This window comes from Siphateles boraxobius, unplaced genomic scaffold (assembly GCF_051911475.1).
Source record: "Siphateles boraxobius isolate OS27281-9 unplaced genomic scaffold, OSU_SipBor_1 35, whole genome shotgun sequence".
NCBI lineage: Eukaryota > Metazoa > Chordata > Actinopteri > Cypriniformes > Leuciscidae > Siphateles > Siphateles boraxobius.
In genome coordinates this window covers 15,649,767-15,668,831 of record NW_027508975.1, presented here as the reverse complement: position 1 = coordinate 15,668,831, position 19,065 = coordinate 15,649,767, and the positions used below count along the sequence as shown (strand labels likewise).

Below are 19,065 nucleotides of genomic sequence, written 5' to 3'. Positions count from 1 at the left end.
GGCTACTTATTTATGGAGAAAACAGTGTCATTTTTATTGTTTCTTTTCCGGTCAACCAATACGTTTGTCAAACGATGCAAAATAGCATGGAAATGTTATTTAATTGTATATTTAGGATACATACAATGTTAGCTATGGAATTTGTCTTTACAAGGCAACGGAGGCAAATGTGACAATGAAACACTGTTTTTTCTTTTTATGACTTCAGAAGAAGAAAAAAACTACAAAAACCTCAATGCTTCCTTTGGTAGTTAATGGATAGTATTAACCGTATTAACACAATTTAATATATAAATAAATTATAAATTATAAACATTTAACGAAGCCATTTTCAAATTCTACATTAAATTAACTCAATTAATAAACTGTAAAAAAAATAAATTCATTCATTTATTTTTCCCTTTAACACATCGTCAATGTCACAAAAGTCAACTATTCGTCGTTTATAACGCTTATTAGACATAATCTACGGGCTCTGACATTTTTCATCCAATCATCATCCAAACCGGTGAGCGACTGTTGCGTTTTTCTCATGCGCGTGCACGGTGGATGACGTACCCACGGGTATATATGTGACGGCTCAGTCCGTCCCATCCCTCCCGAAACCCCCGGCTGTCAGTGCTGTGTGAGTGCGTGTGTGCTCCGGAGCTTGCCTCGGCACACATTATATAAAAAATAAAAAAAATACCAAAAAAAATTAAAAACTTTTAAAAACCCCAAAAAATCCTCCTTTTTTTTTTTTTTTTTTTATAAATAAAAATTGGTGAAGTGGAAGCTGGAGGCCTTGAAACATCGCAACAATCCTGAAAAAATAACGACAGTCTGTGAGCTCGGCCTGGTGGTTTGCTTGAATCGTTGCATTGGATTTTTTCGCGTTTTAACATTTTTGTTGCCCTTTTTATTTGTCATTTTAAACGAAGCACGAAACGATTAAATCGTTCCAGAAATAATCCTTTAGTCGACGATTTTAAATTATAAAAATTGCCGTGTTTAGAATAGCTTTACAGCTAACTGTATTCTGACGTAGTTGATCTCACGAGCTGGTGCCGCGAAACACGTAAATTCCTGCAAGTTCACAACTGCGACCGAAGAGAAAATGAACCCCAGCGCTCCTAGTTACCCCATGGCCTCGCTGTATGTTGGGGACCTGCACCAGGACGTGACTGAAGCCATGCTCTACGAGAAGTTTAGCCCGGCCGGTGCCATCCTCTCCATCCGCGTGTGCAGGGACATGATCACCCGCAGGTCGCTCGGCTATGCCTATGTCAACTTCCAGCAGCCTGCAGACGGTGAGTGTGGCGTAACTGTGTAAAATATGCCTTTTATGCTAATGACACACTGAAAAATAAATGCAGAGTTTCATCAATATAATGCGTATTTTCATTGAGAATCGTGTTAGTAGTGACCATATGCAGCACCATATTTTATGAATCTATGTGTTGTCGGTTGATTATAAAGGGTTTAAGATGAGGGATGCATGCATGCATACCGCGTGATGTTGCTTGACAGCAGTGACTTGCATGATTGTCATATTTAGGGCGTGGGTGTGGCAGAGTGTGCAGCAGAGATAAAATCCCATAAACTGTCTCGATTGTCAGGAAAGTGTATCGAACACATTGATTATGCCTGTTTGTTCAAAAGTACAAAATTTAGGGACTAGCTAAGCAATGTCCATGTAATGTAGTTTTCACTTTTATTCTAGGCTTAATTAGTCTAGTTATTCAGATTGGTATTTTAATTGTATTTTTTTTTACAGTTTTAAATTGAAGTTTTATTTGAGACAAAATTATGCCCTCGTTTTCATTCAATTTCGACGACTATTGTAAATCTAAGGTAAGACACCAAAGGTGAAAATTAACTAGTAGATATGACCATATAATTCCCCAGTTGATTAATCAAAAGTACATTGTGACGATTTTATTTCACGTTCACATTTCCAGAACAGGAATCAGAATATTGGATAAAGCCAGGTTCAGCATTTTTCATTTTGTTGCGTTGGAGTGTGAGTTTTTTTACAGAAGGGATTTTGGATATCTATTTTATCACCCCATAAATCAGAATAAAAAATAAAGAAAAAACATGTCTTATTAATGAAATGTCAAACAAGTCAGGCAAATTATATATGAAAACACCCCTCTCTAAAAACTTTCAGAATATAAATAGGAATAAAACTGGAAAGTTTGCTGAATGTAAAAGCTACTAGTGATGGGAAGTTCGGATCATTTTACTGACTCAGATCTTTGAATCTTGTTCAGCAAAATGAACAAATCCTTTTTTTTTAAGTAATTTAGTTCATTTCAGCAGAATATAAGGTTACCCTTTCTGTTAAGGTGTCATTGTTGCAGTGAAATCATTGTTACAGTGTAATTATACATTTAAAGGGTTAGTTCACCCAAAAATGAAAATGATGTCATTAATGACTCACCCTCATGTGGCTCCAAGCCCGTAAGACCTCCGTTCATCTTCAGAACACAGTTTAAAATATTTTAGATTTAGTCCGAGAGATTTCTGTCCCTCCATTGAAAATGTATGTACGGTATACTGTCCTTGTCCAGAAAGGAAATAAAGACATCATCAGAGTAGTCCATGTGACATCAGTGGGTTAGTTAGAATGTTTTGAAGCATCGGAAATACATTTTGGTCCAAAAATAACAAAAACTACGACTTTATTCAGCATTGTATTGTCTTCCGGTTCTGTTGGGGATCCGCGTTCAGTGACGCTGCTGACGTAAGACGCTGCTGACGTGTGTCTGGTGCGCCCGAGCTTCGTTTACAGTCCGAGGGAGACGCACGCTGGAAACAAAACAATCTTCACAAACATGTCTAAGGATTTCCACACAGAGGAAGACTTGCATTTTTTTGCCCAGCCATATTTATTTGAACCCGAATACACGGACGCACCAGATACACGTCAGCAGCGTCTTACGTCATCAGCGTCACTGCGGACTCGTGAACGCGGATCCCCAACAGAACCGGAAGAGAATACAATGCTGAATAAAGTCGTAGTTTTTGTTATTTTTGGACCAAAATGTATTTCCGATGCTTCAAAACATTCTAACAGACCCACTGATGTCACATGGACTACTTTGATGATGTCTTTATTTCCTTTCTGGACAAGGACAGTATACGGTTCATACATTTTCAATGGAGGGACAGAAAGCTCTCGGACTAAATCTAAAATATCTTAAACTGTGTTCTGAAGATGAACGGAGGTCTTACCGGCTTGGAGCGACATGAGGGTGAGTCATTAATGACATAATTTTCATTTTTGGGTGAACTAACCCTTTAAGTACTGAGTAATAATAATTAACAAGTATACTTCCTATAGGGTTAGGGTTGGATTATGATTTGGTTGAGGGGTAGTTGCATGTAATTATGCATAATTGACTGTTATTACTATGTTAAGTACATGTAACATTTGTAACAAGGACACTGTAAAATAAAGTGTTACCGAAATATAATTAAAATGTTACATGTTAATTGTGTGATGTGTGTCCACAGTGTGAGTAAAGAACCAGCCTATAATGGTAAAAATCCTCCCAATACTTTTTTAATAATCCCCATAAATCATTATCAATCTCTCAGAACAAGCCGTTTCAAATTTCCCCCTACCCCTAAGTAAGAGGAGGGAAGCCCTGCCAACGACTGGTGACGATCTGCTCTAGATCCCGCCCTGAGTGAGAAGCAGCAGTCCTACATCATAACCGTAAAGTAAACCATACCTGCTCTATCTCAATGCAGCATATATTTTCTGTCTCTGTGGGCATCCTAATACAGTTCCCACACGAGCACCTATACAGCAGTTTATAGATTAACATGACAGTACAGGCTAGTCGATGAGATGAATAAACGTAACTCCACAACAACTAAGTTACATAAATGTATCCATTAACCATTCAGAAACGTCCATGTACAGTCTAACAGTTTCTGCCTCTTCCTGAGTCTCTCTATCAGTGTCTGAATCCGGTTCAAACATGTTGTTCCTGTATCCGAAGCTCGTGTAAAGGATCGCCCCTCGTCTGAACGGAGGCGGGGGGCAGAAGCTCATTTGCATTTAAAGGGACACACAAAAAACTTTGTTTACCCTCACACCCAAGAAAAAGCAACTTTGACAAGCTATAATAAAAAATCTGGGTGGTATTTTGAGCTGAAACCTCACAGACACATTCTGAGGACATCAGAGATTTATATTACATCATGTGTAAATGAAGCTATGCAGTCTGCACCCCAAACAGAAATTACTAATTCACCTCTCGAGTCTTCTGATGAAGTCATTCGCAGATCACGTGACAGCCACATTTGCTTTAGGCAATGCAGTCTGTCCTGGAAACAGAAATGATTAGTTCACGTACCGAGTCATCGGGTTCGAGTCGTTAGTTCTTTTGTCATGTGACCATTTCCCGGCTCAGTATCTTACAACAAATACATTAGTATTATTGACTGTATTTTGTATTATAGTTGTATAACAAGGCCATATAATTATTGAAAGACATGTGCAATAAAAATTTCACAGTAATCATATAACAAGAGGATGTATCATTAGAGAAAAAAATATTACAGCTGATCCAAAAGTAGTAATAGACAAGTCAATAAAATGGGATTTTCTTTGCATTATATGCAATGATATTTTCTAAAGATTAGAATCCACTATAAACAAGTATCTTTGCTTTAACAACGTGTTTCCCCCATCATACGAATAAAGTTTAAAGCATTAACCAACTCTTTTATTACCACATTCAATAGGTTTGAAACCCCCTGCCTTAGCCTTGTGGCTGTCTCATGATTAACGAACGACTCAAACCTAAAGACTCAATAGGTGAACTGATCATTTCTGTTTCCGGTACAGAGCCCATAGGATTTTGCACATGCGTGGTCATCGCAATTTGAACGAATCTCTCTGAGACAACTTGTTATTCCCGAATCATATTAAAGAATTATGATGGACCCATCACTAAATGCTTCTAAAGTGGAGATGTCTGGCTGAGTGCAGGAGAAGAAATTCATTTTGATTTAGTGGATTAATAATTGTTTTCGCTTCCAGCTGAACGGGCTTTAGACACAATGAACTTTGACGTCATCAAGGGTAGACCTGTCCGCATCATGTGGTCTCAGCGTGACCCCTCTCTGAGGAAAAGCGGCGTTGGAAACATATTTATTAAAAACTTGGATAAGTCTATTGATAACAAAGCCCTTTATGACACCTTCTCTGCGTTTGGCAACATCCTGTCATGCAAGGTAAGGCACATACATGCTCTTGAAAGTGCCTTGCAGTGATTTGTTTATTTGAATGTTATAATTTTTGTGCATGACTCGTGCTTCTGTTGGTCAGTGGGTGCATGATTTTATGCCTGATATCCTTTCTTAAGGTGGTTTGTGATGAAAATGGCTCAAAGGGCTACGGCTTTGTGCACTTTGAGACCCAGGAGGCTGCGGAAAGAGCCATTGAGAAAATGAACGGCATGTTGCTGAATGACAGAAAAGTGTAAGTGATATTTTGGTGTTTTCCCAAACTTAACCATCAGGGTGAAGGAAAATTCCTAAAGGAACCTGCGTGGAAAGTGACTTGATTGATAAGCAGACTTGATTTGGATTCGAAGTGTGTGTGAAAGGATTGGACCAAGTGCCATGAAATAATTTTTACAATATATTTTTGCCAATATAGAATATGGTTACAGTTTTTTTAAGGTGACGTAGTGACATTGTACTTACTTAAATACGTACCGAGTAATATTAATTATCTACATGTACTTACTATAGAGTTGAGGTTTGGTTTAGTTACTTGTAATTATGCATATAATACAGTTTATATTATATTTTATATTGCCTATTAATTTGCGTTGCAAAAATTTCTTTAGAGTATTGGTGCATTATCACAGACATATAAAATCTGGTTGCATACGAATATGCCTACATCCCCAAGTGGTTTGAGCTGTGTCAGCTGAAGCTGAACAATGAATGAACACCGATAAACCGAAGCACTTTCCTAGTGGGTTAATAAACTCAAACAAATGCATATGAGATAACACAGTACAGCCTTTAGGCTATATTTTTTCACAAAATGACATAAACCTGAAATAACAATAAGTTATTGTCTAGTCAGAATGCATAACTCCTGACAGTGCGCTTTTTCTGTAACATGCGCTAAAGCACAAAGAATTCACAACACTAGTGTTACAATAGTGTTCTCATTATAATTTCGTGTATATGAAAGTTTGCTGCTGCATTTAACTGTATTTTCTAATAACTGTTGTTCGTTTTGGATGGCATGCTGTCCCAACGCTAACTAATCAGACCTCAAGGTACCGCCCAAAATACCAGAACCAGTCACATGATCATTTTCACGAATGATTGTCCCTGTCACTTTTGAGTATTTGAGTACTAGTGCCCATCCCTAATTATGAAGATATACACTGATCAGGCATAACATTATGACCACTGACAGGTGAAGTGAATAACACTGATTATCTCTTCATCACGACACCTATTAGTGGGTGGCATATATAAGGCAGCAAGTGAACATTTTGTCCTCAAAGTTGATGTGTTAGAAGCAGGAAAAATGGGCAAGCGTAAGGATTTGAGCGAGTTTGACAAGGGTCAAATTGTGATGGCTAGACGGCGGAGGCAGTGTGATGCTTTGGGTAATGTTCTGCAGGGAAACCTTGGGTCCTTTCATCCATGTGGATGTTACTTTGACACGTACCACCAAGTCCAATCCATGGAGGCCCCACCTCGCAACTTTACGGACTTAAAGGATCGGCTGCTAACATCTTGGTGCCAGACACCACAGCACACCTTCAGGGGTCTAGTGGAGTCCATACCTCGATGGGTCAGGGCTGTTTTGGCAGCAAAATAGGGACATACACAATATTAGGAAGGTGGTCATTATGTTATGCCATAATGGTCATAATGATCGGTGTATAATGTTGAAAAGGATGCTAAATGTATAGATGAATTTTAAGTTCAATTTCTCAGCCCCTTGAAATAATTGTTGAGGTTAACTACAACCTCGTATTGATCGCTCCTCTTTGCCATCAGGTTTGTAGGGCGCTTCAAATCTCGCAAGGAGAGGGAGGCTGAGCTCGGTGCAAGAGCCAAAGAATTTACCAATGTGTACATTAAAAATTTTGGGGAAGATATGGATGATGACAAGCTCAAAGACGTCTTCAGCAAATATGGTAATTTGTTTTAAACTATATAAAACCACTAAAACTACAATATCTCTCTTGGTTTATACATGTAAAAACATTTTTTTCTGGTTTGGTAAGGTAATTCTATGAGCATTCGTGTCATGACTGATGAAAATGGGAAGTCCAGAGGCTTTGGATTTGTGAGTTTTGAGAGGCACGAGGATGCGCAGAGGGTCAGTTCAGCTTTAAATGTTGTCAAACTAACGTCTTTGACTTCCTGGAGTAAATGTAACCATAGGATGAACAGGTACCAAAAAACGGTTTTGATCTCTTGGAACAGGCTGTGGATGAGATGAATGGCAAGGAACTGAACGGAAAGCTCATCTATGTGGGTCGCGCTCAGAAAAAAGTAGAGCGCCAAACTGAGCTCAAGCGCAAATTTGAGCAGATGAAGCAAGACCGGATGACTCGCTACCAGGTTAGTAAAGTTGAACTGACTTCTGCAGCCTTGTCAAATTCAGTGTTTCCTTTTCAGTGGACTGCACTGGCCAAAATGGCTGCAACAGTGACTTTTTAGGTCATGGGCCTCATGCTCTTTTATAGTGGATACTGGGGACATAAGTGGCTATGTACAATAGTTTCTTATTTATGGTCCTAAATTAGGCTATGTAACTGCATTTGGTTCTTAATTTTTTTTACAGAGTTTTGAAAGTTTGGAAAATGCTTGATTTTAAAAGTTATGTTTTAAAGGGGTCATGACATGGTTTTGTTTTTTGTTTTATTATGTTCCGTTAGTTGCAATTATAGTATTGCTATAGTTTTTTGGACAAAAAACTTTTAAAATTGAGTGATTTATTTATTTTACCACCCTGTTTCCCATCCTCTGATTCAAACAGTCTGTTTTGGGGGTGTTTCCCCTTTAAGAGTTCAGTGTTAATGCCCACTGTTATGATTGGCTAACAATGCTTACACATAAATCATTAATGCCCCCTAAAAAGAACATGTGCGGATTCTGCGGAACTGTTTACATTTGTAGCGGGTGCTGCCGATTGGTTCGTGCGAGGCGATGGCTCTTGCAATGATACAACGCTATATGTTTGATCCGGAATCCGATGAGGAATCCGAAGAAAATGAACCATCAACACAACAACTAAGAATGGATCAGCCCGTGTCCACATGGAAAGTGTGAAACTATTTTGAATTAATATGCCATTTGTAACCCGAGACACTTGAAAACGGGTTATTGTTGCATAATCATCCTATAATTTGCTAACAGTTGAACATTATTTGTCTGAGTGAGTCGGTCAGTTTGACATCCTAACGTTACATCTTTTAATACGGGGCCTGCCCTGAACATGACGGACTCTGAAAACAATATGCAAGTAAACTAAGTAAAAACACTGTGATTATTCATAATGAATGAAACTGCAATTAACGTTATAAAAAGTAGTTTTAAGATGAAATACATTACTTACAGTGTGCGGCGTCGTTGTTGGGCCTAGAATAGTTGTCGCGGCCTGATCTTTAAGCAAAGGCTTTCTGGCAAAGCCAGCATCATACTGCGATTTGTTCTCAAAACAGTCATCCTTGAAATGTAGAGGAGACAGCTTAAATTAACACTGCCGTGACTGGGACGTCCGCAAAAAATAAACTGCAACCGTATTTCCCTGACGTCTGGATCTTTCGGCACCGTATTCAAGCATGTTGTTTGTTACATACAGGAAGAGCACATCTGCGTGGCATCGCGATATCCTTGTAAACAGACCCACTCGTTGCACGTCGACTGAACACCTGTGGGCGCGACAACGATGCGAAATGAGGCGTAGTCGTCTTGCTCTTGAGGCGGTCATATGCAAACGACGGGTACGTCACTTCGTACCGTGATGTCACTTCGTACCATGGATCCCCAACGAGCTGTATTTAGAGCTTGATTAAATAAATTGTTTGTATATAATGGGGAGGACGTCTTAAGCTATGAATCTTGCAGGAAGTTTTAATAGTACAAAGACCTCTTATATACCAAAAGATCAAGGCAAATTTGGTTTCTCATGTCATGACCCCTTTAAGGTTTGAAATGTGTTTGCATTTTGAATATCATCCTTGAAAATGTTTTATTTTTTTTTCTTATAATGTCTCTAAAAAAATAAAAATAACCTTTAAAGGGACAATGTGTAGTTTTTTAGGTATTTTATTATCTAAAATCAATATCTTTATTCATAAATATGTCCTCAATGCTGTACAAATACCTCTGCCAATTATCTGGCTTATCCTCGTGAACAAAGAATTTATTATCTTTATATACATGTGACGGGAGGTCCACGGAGGTCCATTATAGTCCAACTATAATAGCAGAGAGGGTCAAAAAGTACTAGGCCAACGCGTTTCCACAACGCGTTTTCGTTCAGAGCCAGCGTCCAGAAACTGAAAGCAGCAGAAACGGAGGAGCAGAGCAGTGAGAGGCGCTTGTCTCTGCCGCGGCAAGTCAGTCAGTAATTCATACTGTAACATTCGTTTGTTCGTTGTGTCAAGTTGCAGTTTGTGAAATAACAAACCTGTTCACCCGAAGGAAAACTTGACGAAGTGCTATTAGAAGACATCCTGTCATAGCCTTTTGGTACATAACAGCTACCGTAGATGCAAAACGCATTTAAAAAAAGCGAGGCACTGGAGAGCACAATTCGTTTGAATGCAAAATACAATTTCACCGCTAGATGGGAGAAATTCCTACACATTGACCCTTTAAGAAAGAAAAATGTCTTGGAAAAAAGAAAAAACAAACCTTTAAGAAAGAGTCATGAATCATTTGTGCATTGAATTGTCACACGAACACATGGAAGAAGTACACGCGATAGATTGGCACCTGAAAATTGCATTTGCATGTCTTCATCAACGGTTCAAAGTTCCCGAGTCCCGAGTTCTTCATGAGACCATATTAATCACAGCTGCTGAAAGAGATGTATGTAATGTCTCTCTGCATAATCCAAAAAGGAGACATTGATGTTTGCGCTAATCAGTTCTCACCAGCCTTCCAAGGTAACCTGAAATGATTGAAACCTGAACCTTGAAATGATTCCTATAATAGGCTGATTTTTTTATTGTAAATATAGTCTTATTATTAGGGGTGTGAATCTTCACTGGTCTCACGATTCAATTTGATTACAATTATCATGTCTTCGATTCAATATTACGATGCGTTGAATCCTTAATATTCTATATTATTGTACATGGCTACATTTTCGTCAATGAATACAAGCAGTCAGGTACATGAACTCCCTTTTTATTTTATCTGCTCCAAGAAAGTAAACTTTCTGAATGTAGTAAACATCAAACAAAACTTAAGTCTGAATCGTAATTGAAACATTCTTTTGTTTTGATATCCGGATTGGCAGTTTCAGAAAGTTGCATTCATGTTGTGCCATCTACTCTACCACTTTGAATTTGTGCTCATTCAGAATCAGAATTTGTTTCATATTTGTTTGCTCTGTGTTGTTGGTTTTTTCTTCTTTTGGAAAGGGAAAGTCGTTGGAAACGCTTTTCCTATTGCTGTTGGAGCAAATGGAAATTTACATTGGCTCTAGTCTCCCATTTATATAGCAGTTAATCCTACTGTACTTGGTTCTCAGCTGTTTTGCATATAGGCTGATGTACATCTAAATATTCACTGAACCCTTGAAAAGCACCACTGCCACTGCTTGAAAAGTGCTTGAATTTCACACAAAATTATAAACGCAACACTTGTTTTTTCCCCCATTTTTTGAGTTGAACTCAAAGATCTAAGACTTTTTCTATGTACACAAAAGGCCTATTTCTCTCAAATATTGTTCACAAATCTGTCTAAATCTGTGTTTGTGAGCACTTCTCCTTTGACGAAATAATCCATCAACCTCACAGGTGTGGCATATCAAGATGCTGATTAGACAGCATGATTATTGCACAGGTGTGCCTTAGGCTGGCCACAATAAAAGGTCTGCGGTTGTGAGGCCGGTTGGATGTACTGCCAAATTCTCTGAAACGCCTTTGGAGACGGCTTATGGTAGAGAAATTAACATTCAATTCACGGGCAACAGCTCTGGTAGACATTCCTGCAGTCAGCATGCCAATTTGCACGCTCCCTCAAAACTTGCAACATCTGTGGCATTGTGCTGTGTGATCAAACTGCACATTTTTGAGTGGCCTTTTATTGTGGCCAGTTATCTCGGCAAAGGAGAAGTGCTCACTAACACAAATTTAGACAGATTGTATAGTTTTCATTTTCAGTATAGTTTATTAAATCTAGTTCATTGTAAGTGCCCTCACAGATGCAGTTCTTCATCGTCATTTGCTCTCTTTACAGGGTGTCAATCTCTATGTTAAGAACTTGGATGATGGTATTGATGATGAGCGCCTTCGTAAAGAGTTCGCTCCCTTTGGAACAATCACCAGTGCCAAGGTATGATTTTGAGCCATCACTGGTCATCACTATCCTAGTTATGTATATACGTGTGTGTGTGTGTGTGTGTGTGTGTGTGTGTGTGTGTGTGTGTGTGTGTGTGTGTGTGTGTGTGTGTGTGTGTGTGTGTGTGTGTGTGTGTGTGCGTGTGGTTGTGTGTGCGTGTGGTTGTGTGTGTGTGTGTGTGTGTGTGTGTGTGTATTACAGAACATAAATATTCTATAAGATCTAAATGCACACAGTGGCGGTCTTAAAAAATTGATCAAATGTTTCATCCTAATTTTTCTCTATTGTTCAAATGTGTTTCATTCTGAAAAACTTACATTACTTAAGTAAAATGGATTGCAAATGCCATTTCTTGTTTACATTTAAGTTTTATGTTGCCTTTTGGGCAAAAATTGAAGTCTTCTCCCTCTTCTGTCCCAGGTCATGATGGACGGTGGGCGCAGTAAAGGCTTTGGTTTTGTCTGTTTCTCTTCCCCTGAGGAAGCCACTAAAGCAGTGACTGAGATGAATGGCCGTATTGTGGCCACTAAGCCACTGTATGTGGCTCTTGCTCAGCGCAAAGAGGAACGGCAGGCCCATCTCACCAACCAGTACATGCAGAGGATGGCCAGTGTCCGTGCAGTGCCAAACCCAGTTATCAACCCCTACCAACCTGCACCTCCATCAGGATACTTCATGGCTGCCATTCCGCAGGTAAGCACAGTCACTTGGTTGGTTGTCATGTTGCTTAGATTAGCATTACTGCTTATTTCTACTCCATTCATAATTTTCTTGCATCACAGGCCCAGAACAGAGCTGCATATTACCCTACCAGTCAGCTTGCGCAGCTCAGACCTAGTCCCCGCTGGGCAACACAGGGTGTCCGTCCTCAGCGTAAGTCGACTTTTTATCCCAGAATCCCGCAGTAATAAATTAATCAAATGTCACTAATCCATGAAAAATTTATTTATACTAATAGAAATTCAACATTTTCTACAGACTTCCAAAACATGCCAGGCACAATGCGCCCATCTGCCCCCAGACCTCAGACTTTCAGCACCATGCGTCCTGCATCACAGGTGCCCCGCATGATGTCCACTCAGCGTGTTGGTGAGTCTAAAGAATGTTAAAAACTTAACATTCTCATTTTCCACTAGATATTTTCGTCTCCACTCATCAGCAATTTCGATTTTGGCACTCTCTGCATGAGCTGACCACTAAGGAGCGATGCTGAGCAGACTTAGAATGTACAGTGACGTGACATAACTGCCAGATTCAAACTGTGCTTTCGCACTCGGACGCACTCGACGCGTGTCATATATCACAATTAGTGTTTTCAACCACATGATGTTTATTTTAGGTTTCAGACATTTAAATATACTGTACTAGCAAAACAATACATTTATAATTTGTAAAATACATACTGGTTTCTATGGAAGCAGCAATAACAAATTTGACAACGTGTTTTATTCATATCAGATACACATAGTGTAAGTAACTATATAGTTTACTCTATTCTGCGGCACAAACAAACATGGCAGCGCCCATCTCACGTTATAGATCAAGATAATTTATAAAGCTTTTTAAACAACTAAACACACTCGCTTGCATGTATTCGAGAACCAGAATATAAGATAGTTGATGACATGGTAAGCAAGTTTGTAAATATTTTGAATAAAAAAGGAAAAAGTAATAAAAGTGATACATCTGTCACACAGCGCTATTTTGGCTGCGGTGAGTCGCATGACAAGCATGATGTGTCGCCATGGAAACAATAAGGGGAACAAATGGAAACAAATTACTTGATTGGCTGGAGCAGGTGGATTTAATTAGGGTTGAAGCTAAGCTCCAGGGCTGCGTTCCAGTCCAAAATTGTCATGCCCTTCACTCGCTAACTTCCCTCCGTCTTGTCCACTCTGATGCACGTCATTCCTTACGTTGCATGAGTGCCCACTACTCTGACCTACAAAGGCAAAAGACCTTAACTCGCTAGAGCAGGTGTGCCCAACCCTGCTCCTGCCGATGAACTGTCCTGCACAGTTCATCTCGAACCCTAATCAAACACACCTGAAGCAACCAATTAAGGTCTTCAGGATCACTTGAAAATTAAAGGCAGGTGTGTTTAATTAGGGTTGGAGATAAACTGTGCAGGACAGTCGATCGGCAGGAGCAGGGTTGGGCACCCCTGTGCTAGAGTGTGGAACTGAGAAAAATGACTTTAAAGATTTTTAGTTGTCCCGCCAAGTTAAATATAGGTAGGACACTGGAAATTTGGCAATTAGTTATTTTAGTAATGAAAATTATCTACATAAAAAAATCTTGAGCTCAAACTTTTGACCACTATTTTGAAGTTACTGTTCTCTGCATTTGTATTGTCAGCAAAAAGTGAGAAGTCATGCCAAGGCAAAAGGCAGTAACTTCCACATTATCAATATTTGGTTCCTGATCACCATTAACAAAAATCATTATAGTAACACCGGTATAAAATCTAGTGATCATGGCATTTATTTTGTATGATTTACAATTACTTATAGCTATCTACTTATTGCTATCCTGTGCTTTGGTTGCATTCTGATGGCATTATTAATACATTAGACATGACAAGATGCCTCCATAGCGGTAAAGAGTATCTTCAGTGGGGAGCGCGTTCTGGACTACCTAGACGACTATGCATTTATTGCACAACCTTCTGTGTCCTGCGTCTTTTCAGTATGCGGTGGTTTCAGCTGTCTGCCCTATTATTGTGCTTGTGCACTTCTCTCGTCCCACGGATTTATTCCAGACGCTGTGATTTGTAGGTATAACCCGCTTGTAACAGCTGACCTGTTATGCACCAGTAGGCCTACTCTTGTTGCTTTATTATGTTGTATGCACCAATTATACCCTTATTGCTTCATTATTAACAGTCCCTGTGATATATTAGTCCTGCCTCGGCTCGACTGTGTTTAGGGTGCCGGCAAAGTTTTGGCACTCTGCCAGCTAGATACATGAGTGTTTCAACCAGGTCCGGTACCCGAACTGGATGAGGCGGGGATTTAGTTCTTTGTTGTATTCACCTGCTACGGTATGCGTAACATTTTTCTGTCAACTCTGCATATATCCTTTGCAATCGATATCGCACATTTGTCGATGGAGCGGGTTTAGAGCATATGTACTGACCGTGTTTGTGCAGGACAAAGCTCTGAGGACATCAGAAGTTACAGGGACTGATGGCAGCTGTACAAAGTACACAGGCTACACCGTAATTTAAAATTTAATGGACAGTAAAACAAAGACAGAACACAGTAAAAACTGATAGGTAGCATTATTTGATAGAACGCCGGCACAGTAACTTAATATTGACGCGCGGCTAAACAAAGGCAGTGTACCGTAACTCAATATGAGCGTTCCGAAACAAAGTCAAAGAGCGGTAACTTGTTTTACGGTGTTCTGCCTTGGTTTCTCATGGGCTTTTGGAAGTTACTGTTAAGACAACCCATTATTTTCTCTAAAAAACAATGGAATTGAAGATACTTATCCACGTGATAAAGGAGGTCTTGAATGTGCCAAAAATATCAATAACTAATTTTCGACCAAAAACGAAGTTACGTTCTTTTGCCTTTGCACGGCAGTACTGGCGGAACCTTTGCAATAGGCTGAATTGGAACATGCCCTTGATCACTTAGAATCCCCTGTTCTTGGCTGCAATGACTGTTGGTTCAAATGATGGTTCTCTAAAAATACCTCCATAATGCATTTGGTTCTTTTTGACCCAGATCAAATGCAGCTTTTAGTACATCAAAAAACTTTTCAAAACAGCCAAGACTAGCAGAATACATCTTTTTATGAATATATTTATTCATTTTTAATAAAGTTTAAGAAATACAATCAATAAAATTAAATAAACATTCTGGTTCATATTTACTCTGGGATCATCTGAAAATTAGTTACGCATCTACATCTGAGTTAGATTTGTCTCAGTGCTTTTGAAAATATAAATATAATTGGTAACATTTTACAATAAGGTTCATTAGTTAACATTAGTTAATATATTAACTAACATGAACTAACCATGAGCAATCCATTTGTTACTGTTTTTTTTAAATCTTTCTTAACGTTAGTTAATAAAAAATACAGCTGTTCATTGTTAGTTCACAGTGCATTAAAGGCAGGGTTGGTAGAAATGCCCAAAAATACTTTTTTCCAAATTTGTTTAAACTGTCTTTATATATCAATGCATAATTAAAATGTAAGTATTTTGGAAAATAAATTATTTTGGAATTATTTTGTAAGTATTTTGGAAAAGAATAAACACAGCTCATTATGCCATTAACTCCCACCCCCTCCCTTCTCGGCTCCTTCCAAAGCAAAGCCCCCAAAACACATGAACGCGCGATCCCGGCCGTTCGCTCAGCTGGAAGAGTCGGACGCGTTTACCAGCGCCGAGCAGTGCATGTAGTGACATCATGTCAGAATCACAAGTAATAAAATAACTAACTTTATCAGTATGAATATAAACAATTAACATGGCTGTTAGTACTCACTATCAAGCTCGCATATCGACACTGGTAAAGTTTAAAATATTTTACTAGCTCGTAACCGAATCAAACTCAATATAAGGCAAAGCTATAAATAGCTTCATTGATACACGTTTGCCGTTACTATCAGTTACACTGTGATGAAGGAGAATTTGTAAGATTCATAACATAAGATTGTTTACAGATAAACTGAGTAACATACACTCAAACACCTTCTCACAACTGCATTGCAGACCCAAGATAATATAACACACACACACAACATATATTGTATTGAACATAAAGATACAACATAAAGACATAGGTAAACATATGTAGAGCATATAACAACAAACCAAACGTGAAAAAACAGAGCAAGTAGAGTTCACGGTGAACATAGGAACAATGTTTAGGCAGAGGGTAAAGCTAGGTATAAAAATAGATCCCCTAAAAATTTTAACCTAAAGTTAGATTAGGCGAAATTAAACAAAACAGCTTTCAACTGCAGACAGGCCTATTGCTTATTTATCGTCTCAACCCTGGCTTACTAACAGTAACGTTATACCAGTCGACACCAAAGTTACACTGTCATAGCTAAGCCAGTGTAATGTTAGTTATGCTACGTAACGTTAGGTAGCTATATTAGGTAGCTAAGTGTGCTAGTGATACATGCTTCATGAAAAAATAAATGCCATCAAAATGAAAACAGCAAGATTACCTGTCCAGCAGAAATAAAGCCATCTTGGAGTCACTTTTCAGCCCCTTGAGATCCCTCAGTTGTCGCCACCGCTGGAAAGCCACGCCGATATTGACTCTCGTATTCTTTATTTATCCAAAGACTTTTTGTTAATAGCCTTTTCAAATACTGTCTTCCTTTTTTAACTTGTTTGACTTCGCTGCCTCTATATGCAGGTACTGAGAATTTTGACTGTTCTTTCTCTGCCATAATTGTTATTACTAGCTTCCGTCCGTGCCTCTTCAAACGGGTGCGCGCATTTGGGCTGCTCCTGTATCAGCAGAGGTGGTATCCATGGTAGCGAGGGAGAGTGACAGTCAGCCCAGCCAATCATTTCTTTCGTCCCGAATGGAATAATGAGCTGTGTTTATTACAGTCCTGAGAGGACTACAGACACTCTATTTTTATAATTTCTTTTACAGAGTACTTACATTTTAATTATCCATTGATATATAAAAGCAGTTTAAACAAATTTGGAAAAAAGTATTTCTATATATATATTTCTACCTACCCTGCCTTTAACTAATGTTAACAAGATTTTAATAAAGTATTAGTAAATGTTGAAATTAACATTAACAAAGATTAATACATGCTGAATACGTGCAGTTCATTATTACTTCATGTTAACTAATGTAGTTAACTAAAGAACCGTAAAGTGTTACCATATATTTTATATATATATATATATATATTCATATGTCCTGTTTTGTTAAGAAAAAAATGTAAGTTTCATAAATGTGCACTGTTTTAAGTAGACATAAGTTGAGATGAATTGAATTAAATCCATTTGATTTCACTGCTCTCTCAGCTGCTCAGACTATGGGTCCACGGCCCTCCATTGCAGCGGCTGCAGCTTCTGCCCCTCCAGTTCGCGGCGTGCCTCAGTACAAATATGCACCCAGTGTCCGCAACCCTCAGCATATGAACACACAGCCTCAGGTTAATATGCAGCAGGTAAGACTCGGCACAACATGTATCCCTTCACATCTGAAAGATGTGATTTTTGAGTTTACTCTTCTTATTGACTCTCTTCGTTAGCCTGCTGTGCATGTGCAAGGACAGGAACCCCTGACGGCCTCCATGCTCGCCGCTGCTCCTCCACAGGAACAGAAACAGATGCTGGGTAAAGATCATAGAGTTGTCTGATTATTTGTTCATCCCACCACACTATAAAGGGAGTCTAATGCTTAATTATACTTTTGCAGGTGAGCGTCTCTTCCCACTTATCCAGAATATGCATCCCAGCCTGGCTGGGAAGATCACTGGAATGCTGCTGGAAATCGACAACTCTGAGCTCCTCCACATGCTGGAGTCTCCAGAGTCTTTGCGCTCCAAGGTTGGAGGGTTGAATGGTTGTTTTTGTATGGAAACTGTATGGAATGAAGTGTTTGAAAAGCATAAATGTTTTGTCTGACAGGTTGACGAGGCGGTGGCCGTACTTCAGGCTCACCAGGCTAAAGAAGCCGCTCAAAAAAACGTGGCCAACTCTACTGGCGTGCCAAGCGTTTAAGCCAAGGTAACATTCCTTCTGTTTTTCTCCACTCACATCAAATGCTCAGTCTGTTGGAGATATGAGGTCATGATGTCTGTGTTTACAGGGGTGTGCCACCTTGAATCTTCACAGAGAGGGGAAAAAGTAAACAACGGAAAAGAACCTAAAACACAGAAAACATCGCAAAACATCTAAAACCATATTTAAAAAAGAAACTAGAAAGAGCCAGGTCTAGAGACAAGCATTCTAGGCCTAGTTAAGGTATTTAAAAAATGAATAAAAAAGGAAAAAAAGACAAAAAGTATGTTGGGGGTTTAAAAAAAATCCACAGTTTAGGGAGTAAACAGCACTAAAGCATTCCTGCCTTGTTTTATTTCTTTTAAAGCCTGGCTATGCCATGTTCTTAGAAGGGAGGTGAGAACTGGCAGAACCAGCAATGTGATGTTCTATTAAATTGACAATATGCTTGCTCAAATAAAGTTAATTAAAATGTGTGTGTCTTCATTTGTCCACAGAATATTTGGGATGCCAAAACCATGTTTTAAGTTTGTCTTTATGGACTAGACGGAAGTGTTAGATTCAGTATTGTAACACTGCATTTTTCAGGCCCTATGTGTGATTATTGTGTAGAACAAGAGATGGGAGAGTTGGAATGAAAGAGGAAGATGAGTGCCAGAAATTGAGTATAACTGCACAAAAAAGTACAAAACTGCATTGCTGATGAGAAACTTAAAGGTGCATTGAGTAATATTTCTGAGGATCTATTGACAGAAATGCAATGTAAGATCCATAACTATGTT

At 38.9% G+C, this 19,065-nt stretch overlaps 1 protein-coding gene and 1 non-coding gene across 2 annotated transcripts; both read left to right on the top strand.

Moving 5' to 3' along the window:
- Positions 1-554: 554 nt before the first annotated feature.
- On the top strand, positions 555-18,757 carry pabpc1b (poly A binding protein, cytoplasmic 1 b). Its single transcript, XM_077196562.1, has 15 exons — positions 555-1,289; positions 5,042-5,235; positions 5,367-5,482; positions 7,036-7,175; positions 7,266-7,360; positions 7,468-7,605; positions 11,461-11,556; positions 11,983-12,255; positions 12,345-12,435; positions 12,541-12,651; positions 17,582-17,727; positions 17,812-17,896; positions 17,979-18,109; positions 18,191-18,289; positions 18,372-18,757. The coding sequence occupies exons 1-14, from the start codon at positions 1,097-1,099 to the stop codon at positions 18,281-18,283; spliced, it is 1,902 nt and encodes a 633-aa protein (XP_077052677.1). The 5' UTR covers positions 555-1,096; the 3' UTR covers positions 18,284-18,289; positions 18,372-18,757.
- On the top strand, positions 7,629-7,764 carry LOC143702681 (small nucleolar RNA SNORA5). The gene has a single exon (XR_013190507.1). It is a non-coding gene; the product is annotated as a small nucleolar RNA SNORA5 (small nucleolar RNA).
- Positions 18,758-19,065: the final 308 nt, after the last annotated feature.